General features: G+C 27.4%; 1 protein-coding gene across 2 annotated transcripts in view; it reads right to left on the reverse strand.

Annotated features, from left to right (window-relative positions):
- LOC129960469 (carbonic anhydrase-related protein 10-like) overlaps nt 1-12298 on the reverse strand; it is a 423345-nt gene extending 411047 nt beyond the window's left edge. For both annotated transcript variants that reach the window (XR_008783594.1, XM_056073927.1), the window contains exon 1: nt 11763-12298. Coding sequence is in view for 1 of the 2 variants with exons in the window: in XM_056073927.1 (XP_055929902.1) it covers nt 11763-11817 (55 nt within the window). In the remaining variant the exon portion in view is untranslated. The remainder of the gene's footprint in view (nt 1-11762) is intronic.
- Nucleotides 12299-12516: the final 218 nt, after the last annotated feature.

Raw genomic sequence — 12516 nt, forward strand, 5'->3', positions numbered from 1 at the left:
TAACAAGATTTCATCTTCTTCGCATGGATCCAGAAGAAGTGATATTAGGAAAGGGAGTGGCCCGTTCAGAAGTTGGTAGGGCCGCGCTATAGCAGGCTTATCATTTTTCTGCCTCCCTTTCTACCTCTATCTCCATGATACTCTCAGAGGATGCAAACTTTCCCAAAAAGAGTTGAAAAGAAAATGCTATAGTAAATGACAAAGTCGAGGGGAGCCTACTCGCCTTGGTTTATTAAATAACAAGATTTCATCTTCTTCGCATGGATCCAGAAGAAGTGATATTAGGAAAGGGAGTGGCCCGTTCAGAATATATTCAGTGTCACTTTTTAAGCCGAAATGAGTTCAGATAAATTTAGGGAATTATTTCAAGTTTTGAAAGCGTTGCTCTATACCCTTTTTTTTCATTCTCTTCTAATAGCTCGATGTTTCCTGAGGTTTTATGAACATTTAAGATGGCGACTATTTATTTCTTGGTTACATATTTTTTTTACAAATACATCAAAATCCTTGAAAGAACTCCAAAGTAAGATATCACATTGTTCGGCTACGTTAATCTTCCTGCCGAAACGGTTTTTTCCCTGGCTTGAAATTTTAATGATGGATAGATATTACTGTAGGGAATAGCTGTTGTAAATGGATGCATGAGAAATATAGAAGGGGAATATTTAAGTTTTTTAAGAAGCTTTCACATCAATATGAAGGCAGTTCTTCAAAAAACACTTTAGCGGGTTTTTTTTGTTTGTTTTTGTATTTGTTTGTGGCATGCCATAGAACACATGTCGTAAAGGCTATGTTTTCTTTATCTGCCTAAAAGTACTAACCCATATTATGAATGCATGCTTTCTGAAGTTTCAAAATATGAATTGCTTAAATTTTAAAGCAAGTATGTATTACATGTATTTTATAAAAGAAAAGCCACAATGTTTTAATATTTATGCTAGTACATTACTTCGTGAAGTAAGCTTCTAACCCTCCCTTTCTCGAATATAAAGTAATGAAAATTTTGAAATAATCTCTTTAAATTAATTTCTTAATATAAAGGATATGCACATTATTTTGAATTTTTGCTTAGGGTTTTCGAACTCGCTTCATTGCAACTATTGCACTTCATTAAAATTAATACTTGCTCTAATCAAAAATATTTAAGCCAATATTAGTTTAATTCAATATTTATTATGTTAAGAACTTTAAAATTCATAGCCGAGGAAAGCAATATAAAGTATAATAATAGTAACATTTTACTTCCGCGACTTATTTGTAGGCCGACTGAAAAAAGACCTGATCAAACTATGTTTCTTTGAATTAAAAATCATTAAGAAATTTATGTGTCCAATGACATTCAATTGTCATTTTGCATCGAGTTTTGATAACTGAAAAGGAACATTTGGAAAGAAACACCTTTCACTCTTACCTAAAATAAAAAAAAAATTAATGTCAAACAAAGGGAAATGAAATGAATTTTAATTATTTCAAATAATAATTATTTTGCACATAAAATTTAGTCATTATTTAACTATTTTTGAGAGGGTTGAGAGTGTTTTAGAAGTCCATTCGTTTTTTGGAATAAATAATATGAAACAAATACAAAGTGATATTAAATGTTTCACTGTTTCGTAACGTATTAATTATTCACTCAAAATAATGAAAAATTAGATTCTGTTTTAATATGATCCGGGGAAAAAAAAACATATCTTTATGCTTAAACATACATTTAAATATAAATTCAAATCAAGTCACAGATATCAAGCAAAAGAAAAAAAAAAGTGCCGGATAAAAACTTGAGTGAAATCAAACGGCGAAGCAATGCGTCTGACGCGCAGATATTTTATTTGATTTCTTTTCTTTGCAAGTGTAATAACAAAACTGCATGCAATTGTCATTTTTTAATCATCCAAATACTTAGGAAAAATCATTAATTTTAGAAGCCAAGGGTAATATAAAGGTAAACGTAATACTTATTTCAATTTCAAACGTTGCGCTTTTTTCTCAAAGAACGCTCACAATACTCTAATTCTGAAACACAGATTAATTCAAAATTATAAATGAGGGCCTAAATAAAAGGCAAGAAACGCTTCCATCAGTTAAATTCCTTGAACAAATGCTCAGGAATTACTATTGCTCTTATTTCAGTTCGTATGTCTTTGACTTTCATATTATGAACTGAAATTAAAACATGAAAGTTCGATTTAAGCAGCAAATTCAATGTTTTTTTATTGAACAGTATGTTTCGAAAATGCATTGCATTTCAGTGAATAAAATAGAAATATCAATAGTACTTAGATTAAACTAATTATATGAACATTTTTCAAAATAATTTGCTAAATGTGTTTATTAAAAAATAAAGGAGGAAAAATATTAAAATATATTTATATAGATTTGTTTTAAATTTTAGAAATATAATTTTTCCAAATTAAAACAAAAATTAATTTGGTAAACCTAATATTTTCAAAATAATTTACCTAATGTATTTATTGAGAGAATAAAGAAGGAAAAAATATTAAAATATATTTATATGGATTTTTTTAAAAATTTTATTAGAACATTTCCATAAATAATTCTTAAGAATATATATAAATGTAATTCGTCGCTAATGCTCATTTAGTAAGAACGATAAAACTACACACTTATTATATATTTGATTCCACTATCAACCCTAATAGACAACTACATTCCTCATTTTCTAAAGAGCGAAAAATGTGAATTTGTGAAAATGTTAAATGTGAATTTTAGAGAAAAGTATTTTAATATACTTTTCTTTGAGCTCTAAATTTTCTGAGATATCTTTGTTATGTTTAAAAAAAACAACCGATCACATGATTGGCAAAAGTTTTTGAAAAGACAATTAATTCTTCAAGTTTACAAACACAAGAGATTTTTAAAGCCCTATACATCTAGTTTTAGAGTAAAATAAGTATCCTGCTTTTGCCTACTAATCATGCATAATCTTTTTAGGTTCAGAGTTGCATAGAGTTTCAAAGACAATGTTTTGTAAGCAATCATTTACTCGTATTCACATTGCATTTCTTGGTTATATCTTAAGAGATTATAATAAGGAATAATTGTAATTTCAAACTACTATGCCTTTCAGAATTTGATTTCCTGATTGCTATTCAGGATCTGATATCAAGGCAACTAATAAACATTAATCTATAAATTTCTTTCTTTGTTGTATTAAAATATTTTTTTAATACAAGAATTATATCCATTTATAAGGAATATAATAGTTTTGAATAACCCTGTATATTGAAAAACACTCTAAAGTCTTTATATTTGGAAGACATTTTTATTAATAAAGGATCCAATTCTGTTAAATATTTCGTGCCGCTCAGTGCAAAATATGAATTTAAAATTTATCTAAGTCTTCACTCTCCTCAAGTGAACATCTGATCTTGTTTTGAGAATGTAATTGCAAACATTTTTAAAATTAATATCATTACAATTAACATAAGAGATATTGCCCTTTTTCTTTGTTATCAAATTGAATTTTAGAGAATCATTCCTTTGAATATAATCCCAATTTCTAGAAAACATCATTTAATACAATTACATCAATATACTATCAATATGCTGAAGTCGGTGAGCAGTGTTTCTTTCTATTTGGTAATAATTTCACTACTATTACATATTTCATCATATTCTCCAATTATTCCAGACTTTATGGCCATAATTAATGAAATCACAAATACTCTTCATATTCATTTTAAAAATTGATCTTCAATTTTATTTCCTTTAAATTCTTGTCTCTCAAAACTCATTTATACAGATATTTGAGATAGTTTCCTATTTATATTTTTGACAGTCACCATAATATTTTGAATTAGATTTCACTGATAGGTTATAAACGACTCCATATCAAGTCAACTTTTTATGCATGGCTGCTTTCATTTCATTCCGTCATTACATAATTATTTCTCCTATCCATACCATTCTTTTCAAATAGACGTTATCATTACAATTTATCAAATAATATTTACTCAGAATATGAAGCTAATTTAGAAGATTTACGCCCACGCATTAAAACTGAATTGGTCTTTTGAACAATAAGGAGTGATTACTTTAATTAGAAATTTGAGAATTTTCAGTGGATGCATTTCTTTTAAAATAAATTTAATGAGATTCCACTTATTAAATTGAATTTTAAACATAATTAACGAGCAATTACATAGACATTCATAAGTATTGGTAAATTATTTTAAATTTTCATTTTTTTAATTGCAGTTAACGATTTAACATTTTAAATGGCTTTAATTCGAAACCAACTCTCGTCAAGATAATAGTACAATAGTAACAATGATTATATATATCTACAAAGAGTTAAATTATGGCTTTGAAAGAATTTTTCATACATGCAATATTATGTTACTCAAGAAATCCACTTTGGCTATTAATTAGATCGCAATAGTATATTTCCGAAAAAAATATTTTAAGTCATTTCTTTCGATAAAATATGATTAATACCATTATATTTAGGCACAAACTAAAATTATTGTTCATCAGTAATTAATAACTTTCAATTTTGAATTATTTCTTGGCTTGATTTTTGTAGCTAATTATGTTACCAGTTTCGATCGTTGATTTCTGGAACAGAAGAAAGAACTTTGCAGAATATTCGAAATCTGAAATGAAAGAATGAACAGATTTCGAAATTTTAACGTAGGTTAATGAGGTCTGAGAAAAATTACATTCAAATTATGCCAGCCAAATACTTTGGTGCATATATTATTACAGTTTAATGTGTAATAATACATGCTAGAAGTATTACAAAATTAGTAATCTTGATATTTATTTCTGATATAACAAAATAAAATTGTGAAATTTTTTAGCATCATTTAAAGCTTAGAAAACACAAGAGAAATCAGAACAAGAAAAGGTCGGGAAGTGAAAAAAAATGAAGCTTTCAAAGACTTTATTATAGGAAAATATTGAAATGTGAAAAGTAATTTTTTCTACTTAAATACGATAATTCCGGATTTTACATGATGCTTTCATAAAAAAGAGAGGCACATCTTTATGCAATATGCCATGACGAAAAAAACGTCAACATCTATTATCCGAATAAGTAAAACACGATTGTATCTCTCTAGCTTATCACGAACAAACGAGGTTTGATGCTAGAAGAGTTCAATTCAAAATTCCCTTGATAAGAGACATTCATGTCAAACTAATTAGTCTATATTTGAATCAAAACACGTATTATTTATTTGACAAAAACATTATATAATAAATAGCATATTAATTTTCAAATCCATGATATTTAAACTACTTGAATACCTCGTAGATAATCAGCTGGAGAAATTTATATCCATTGCGAATATTAAACATAGAAATATTTAATATTAATTTTATTCTAGTTGTCGTGTAAAGCAGTTTTGAATCTGAACGAATATTTTGCTAAGATAAAAAAATATTATGCTTGGTAATGAAAGAAATTCAATACTTGTAATTTATTTTAGAATTTTTCTGCGATTATCATCGAATTTTCTGCATTTTTGAAATTTCAATGAGTTATAATGTTTCCTAAAATATTTGTTCAAAATTTCTTTTTAACTGTTCATATTAATTAAGAGCTATGTTTATTGCTTATTTTGATGGAACGTGCAACCAGGTGTGCTTATTCTATTTTTTAAATGTAGAATATTTCTCTTCCTCCTTTAAGCAGTATACGCACAGATTTCGAAGTAATTCCACTCAATATCCGTAACTCTGAATATTTCAAACTACTTCTTATGTTTTGAAGTTTATTGTAATGTTCTCTATTCAAGTGTAATTACCTAACTTTGACTTGTTTATTAATGCAATACATAGGATACAACAAACAGGTTACTTAAATCTTGAAAAAAATTTTAAATCCATGTATCAACCATTTATGACTAATAATGCATTGTCGTACTTAGGAAACAAGTGCATATTTATAAAATTCTGCTTAATTATCTAAAAAAAATAAATTTGTAGCTGTACATAGCTCATTAAACTCTTGTTAAGTTTACAACTATTATTATTAAGATGGAATTGTCGCCTTATTTTTCCTAAAATTTTTAACTATTCTGCCTGAAAATGGCAGAACAATATTTTTAATGAAAATAGCGTTTGAGAAACAAAAATTCCTTATCGTATAGAATATATATTTTATTAATTCTTTAAAGTTCCATAGTATTAAATATTTTAGCCCAATGTTTACGTTTCATTTTTTTTTTTCAAATTTTCTCTTGGAATATGAATTAACACACTCTCAAACTGTCGCGGATTTAGAAAAAGAAGATGATATTAAAATTCCATTTTATAAAGAGTTTTTCAATTTTTTTATTTTACTTACTCCTTTCATTCGTGAGCAATAAGATTTTAATGTATTGATTGCTCTGATTTATTCACTTTATTTATTGAATCGAAGTATCCCTTCATATCAAATGAGTCCTTTATATGCCATTTCGAGACAACCATAGATGGCATTATTTTTCTTTACGAAGATGCATTGCTAGTAATATCTTGACACTTTATTAGCTCTCATTGTTGAACTCTGAAGAGCAAAAAGTACTCCTTCACCTTGCTTCTTTTGCTGTTTTCAAATACTCGTATAATAATTTTTAATTGCGTTTAATTCCCTCAGTTTATTGATCCACCTATCAACATATTAACTAATACTTTTCAACCGAGGAATGATTTTGAAACTAAATTTTCTTTTTTAGTTTTCAAGCATTAATTATTTTAATTTTTTAGCTGTTTACTTACTTAATTTATTTTGTTTCGCATTAACTCTTAGCTTTTGTTAATGATTATTTTATTTGCTTATTAAGTGAAATAGATGCTTTCTATTTTGGAGGTAGCTTACCAATGCAGTTTATCGATTTGAATTGAATCCTGTTTCTTTTTTTAGTTATTTAATAAATTTGCGTCTGAAACATTAGCAAAAACAAAAGTTCAACTTATTTAGAGTGTAACGACTTCTACTAGTTTAAAGATAAATAATACACACAGAAAGGAAATGAATAAAAGGGGAAAAGTAATTAAGATTTACTAAAGCCAGAATGCTATGATAATTATTCTCTTATATTGGAAGAAAGCAATTAGAAATTAGAGAAAATACGCGAATAAAATGGATTTTAAAGAATTAAAACCAAAAGAATCTTAAAGAATGTATTACATAAAACTTTTATAATAAATATAGATGAAATGAAACAATGGAGGCAACGAATATGTTGTGAAACCACATTGAAATCCAGGACATCGAGACAAACACTCAATAAAGAATGGAATAAAACTTAGATCAATTGAATTCAGAAGCTGAAGGAAACAAATAAAATTGTTCTGAAAAGTTGCTGTCAATTAAAGGAGAAAAGAAATTGAGACTTCCTAAACAAATCAAAATGAAAAAAAAATTTATTTTTATTTCTTAATGTGCTTCAGATTCAAGATAAATATTATTGAATTGAGGAAACATGAAAGAGCCAAAGGCTAAAGCAGTTAGCCAATATAAGAAATTAAAATAATATAAAAAAACAATTGTTTAGAAATCAGAATAGAATAATTGAATATTTTCTAATCAACAGGGTCTTTCTGGCAAATCGTTCAATATGTTTGCTACAATTATTTATTAAATGTTAAAAATTTGGAAAAATTTAAAGAAATAAAAACGCTGTACAATAAAAACATCATGGAAATGTAATTTATAAAATAAACTTCCAAACTTAACACAAAAATACGAATAAAGGTCTTCTTCAAAATGTATAGTAAACAAAATCATTAAGACAGCACAGAGAAGTGTATATAAGTTGAAAAATACAGGAGTTTCATGTACAGGAAAAATACAGGAGTTTCAAAAGTTTCATAAGATCCAAATTGTGTCAGATGCTGCCACTAGAGTTGTTTAGAAGAAGAGCTTGAAAAATAAAGTAAGCAATATTTTAATAAATGATTGAATAAGAGCAGTGTGTGGATGAAAAAAAAATGCTTTTGGAATTTTACTCTTAAATATAAAAACTATGAAACTCTGTATGAACGTATTTAATTTGAATCGTTCATGAAAGCCATTTGTTTTTTATAGGTTTTTTTTTTTTATTTAGTATCCTGTGCATTGTAAAGGAAAAGATTGTAGACATCAATTTAAATTAGAAATATTTACTGCTTTCATAGAAGCATTTTAACAATGGGTTGTAAGAAATGAAGCATTGAGTTTTATAATTAATAATCATGAATAATTTAATCCCACGTGTTTTTTCTAGTTGGAAAATAAGGCAATCAATATGCATGAAAGCTCCAGGGTTGTTTTTTTCAAAGCAGTCTATGTATAAATTTGTTACATTATCGAATATTTTATTCCTTGCGGAGTCAAATCTTTTTAGTCATTGTTATAGTATATTGAATGCCTCATCTTTGAGAAGGCCTTCCATAATCTAATATGGAATTGGGGAAATGTATGCATTTATGTCTTTGGCAATTTCTCTTCCTCTTTCCACAGCATTCAATGTTTAGAGACTCTTCTCAAAAGGCTTTTGGAATCAATATTGGCCCATTTGTTATAGGCATTCTATTCAAAGAGCATTTTTGAATGTTTTATTTCTGTTTATAATTATGCTATTTTATTTTTTTACTTCAAGTGTTTTTGATAGCTCAGTTATCTGATTAATGTAGTTCACATTCTATCGAAAAATTTCCAATAATCTCTGATTAGTCAGTTTGATAGGTATGGTATTTTGATGGGTTATTTTATTATTATTATTATTATTATTTTCGTTAGCTTCGTTTAAATATAGTATGCTTCTTTATCTTTATATCACATTTTCAGGTGAATTTTATTTACCTAAGGCATATTTGAAAAAAAAATTCTCTTTTTATTAAATTTTTCGATCAAAGAATTGTTAGTACTAATTTACAACAACCTCAGTAAAGGTAATTAATTCATAATATATAATATGCTAATTTCTTTTTAAGAACAGGTTGAATATCAGCAAATTTGCACTTAAAGAACAATACGAGTATATCTATTGGACAAGTTAATTAACTTCCATTATAATTTTTCTCAGATATAAGAATGTTATATGTTCGCACAATGATTAATAGTTCAATGACCAAAATTATTCAGCAAATCGTTCCATTATATTTCAATTCTTGAAGATTTGGTAATTTGCGCCCTAAAAATGAACGCCGAGCCTTTTGTATCGACTGTCAATTTTGCTTTCATAAAGCAGTGCCTTTCTCCTCTGAAGTTCCTGCAAACTTTTTTTTTCCTTATGAAGCAACAATCAGAGAGTTTAGGGTATGAAAGTTAGAGAAAAAAGAAAGGTCTGATTATCAAGAAAGCAAGTTCAGAAACTCCAATTTAAGCATTCATTTTAATAGACTGAAGGTATTTAAAAATTAAATGAACCAGAATAGTGCGATTTCATTAATATAACTAAAAAATGATTTGAAACACAAAGTTCATACAAAAAAGTTAAAAAATTTAAGAGGCACTTAATTGTAAACAAAGATCTAGCATATGACAATTTCAATTTTTATGTTTCGATTCGAATATAAAATTATTAATTGTCCATGAAAATATTTAATATGAAATATTTTGTAATGGATCGATTACAAGTTAAATAAACAAATTAAATATTTTAAATTAATTAGTAAATTAAATATTTTTTTCCGGTTCTATTCATCTAATATTTCAAGAGATTCAAAGAGTTTTAACTAGTTTGAATTATCAATAAAACGAAATATTGTAGAAGAAAGTACCTATAAATGATGTTTTGAGCAGCTATTTCTTAAATTTGCTTTTTTTCGCATTGATCAGAATCTAATCAGAAAAAAAAATGAATAATGACCAAATATTTGAATTTCTATCAATTGGCTTAGATTCTTCGAAAAACAAATTCTATAATTAACAATCAATAATTGTTATCAGTGAAGCAAACTATTGGCGCCAAGAGAATCAAATCTTAGAACCCTTCTAGGATCTTAGTAACATCTTGTTTTACTCCCCTTTATACATTATATCCGGTTTTTACAATTATAAAATGTACCCCATTTCTCTCAAAAATAAGATTGAGTCGAAGGTTTGAAACAACTGATCTACAAAGTTGCATTGATTGGTAAGATGCGAAGTCCAAATACTGTTTTATAAATGAAATGAAGAATAAGATTAAATAAATTACTCAGATATTATTGTTATATTCTTCAATATGTTTGAATGTATAATACCGTCAACGCTCTTCCAAACAAAATCCTTTTAAATAAAAAGGGAGAACTGTGATTCTATAATTTATCATTTTATTTGGGATATATGTTTGAAGTCTTCTTAACCGAAAAAGTTCTGCTTATTTGGAGAAAAGTAAAAAAGATATAAAAAAGTCAAATCAAATTTATGAACTTGAGAAAACATCTAACAAAGAAGTTTTAATTCATAACACATATAAAAAATAGGATTGATTTTAACCTGGATCATTTGGATGATGTATGATTTTTTTTATATTCTTGTGCCCAATATCTTAGTAGGTAAAATATTTCCCAATGAATATTCTCCCTTATAATTATTTCTATTTAAAAGAAACGTATAATCTAAGACAGAATTAGAAGATAAGTTGGAAATCAGCTTCTAAAAATGATTCCGCTCTGAAATATTTTTAACATGCTCTGCATTCAAAGGAATAATAATTCAGTTCCTTCGCTGAAATGAAATTTCTAGCAAATCCATATCTCAATAGAATCATTTAACAAAAGCTCACTAAACAATTTCTCTAATTGCACGACTCAATCATTCATGCATATTCTGCATTTTATGATACTTTTCGGCTTATTCGCCTGTAAATTACTTAACAATTGGGCATTTTCTCATAGAAACAGTATCAGAGTTGTTGAACACATTTCTAAATATTTATGCACTTCCTTATTTCCCTCTGTAAGCTGCAGGGAGTTAAATATACTTATAAAAATCATAGAAATGCCATAGTAATCATATAAAGCATTTTCTGTGGAGATCATTTCAAAAGAATTAGAAAGAAATTACAAAAATTATTAATCACTTTAAGCACAAATTATGCTCACATACTTTGTGAGATATAAGAATGGAATGGAATTTATTTGATACAAAAACGGGTTATCAGAGTTACGCGGTTTCTTTCAATCTTCCGTTAAAAAGTCCATTGTTTGCACATCAGTCACTTAGTTAAAAAAATTTACATTTTTCTGACTTTTTGTATGAGTCTAGCTAAAAAAATAAAAGTTCAATATCTGGTTTTTTCAAATACTTCACTAAAATTTTTTGAGTGTCGGCCAGTTAGATGTTGGTTATTTCAATTCAACTAAAATAATTTTTTGAAATAATCTTGAATTTTCTTCAAATCAGTTAGCTGAAAAGAAATATCAAAGTATTTGAATCATAAGAAAATAAAAAAAAATAAAGGCGTTGATTAATACTAGGTTCAAATATTATTAAGTCAATGTAAAATGAGTCAGTCATGAAGACATATGTTTTTCATATTTTCCAATATTAAAATGTTTGCAATTTAAATTAAGTTATTTATATTATTTGATAATGCATTATAATAAAAAATATCTACTAAAATATAATTGCAAATATATAGATGTCGTATTTTTGTTGTAGTTTCATAAGTGAACAAAAAGTTCGTTCTATAAACGTTTTATTCCAATCTCATTGTTTTATACTGAATATTCCAATTTTCAATTGTTTTACAATAAGTCATGAAACTGAAAATAATATTAATGAAAGCTCATATTATTTGAAACGTATTTATATAATTAAACAATATCAAAATGCATCTTACCTTGAAAATACAGAATATGGCACATTAGAGCTAAAAATCCAATTTTCGATTTCATTTTGATTGTATTTGATTCAACCAAAAGACGCAGCTGAGAGAGTTTTCAGTTCTACTTCCAGTCTGTCATTTTTCTATCATTCAAACGGTTTGTTTCACTGAGGTTTTTAAAAAGAAATAAATTGGTCTTTGCAATTCAAAGGTAAATGAAAACTAGTGGAACGATCTCAACCCCCGCCTGCTCCAAAAAAATAATTCTTTCTCCGCCAGTTAGAAGTCCGTAGAAAGTTAATAAATTCTAGCGGCCGCAAAAGTTGCCCGAAAGATCTGATGAAACAACTTTAAAAGCGCAACCAAAATAACTTGAAGAAAGGGTTCAATATGTCCTTTAGTAATTTTTAACACATTTGACAACAATTGGCGAATCTTACAAAATTATTGTCCTTTCATTCAAAATAGTTTCCAGCGTTTATCTGTCAAGCATTTCAGTCGTTATAGTCTTGGAACTTAAAAAGTAACGACCCAAAAAATCGCGTACTATACCTGCGAGAACCAGCTATAGGAGTAAGCTTCAGGATCTCGCGACTGCCATGGGGTGAGAAACCAGCGCCACCACTCATCAGACTCAGCGAGTGAACCAATCAGAGAAAAGGATTTCAACTCGCGTTATCCATTCAGTATCCACGATCTCTTTTTAGTTCTTTCGGTTGATGGAAAGAATCGGGATTCTGTGATTGATATTTCGCACCTCTCCTTCGAA

Source organism: Argiope bruennichi, chromosome X2 (assembly GCF_947563725.1).
Source record: "Argiope bruennichi chromosome X2, qqArgBrue1.1, whole genome shotgun sequence".
Lineage (NCBI taxonomy): Eukaryota > Metazoa > Arthropoda > Arachnida > Araneae > Araneidae > Argiope > Argiope bruennichi.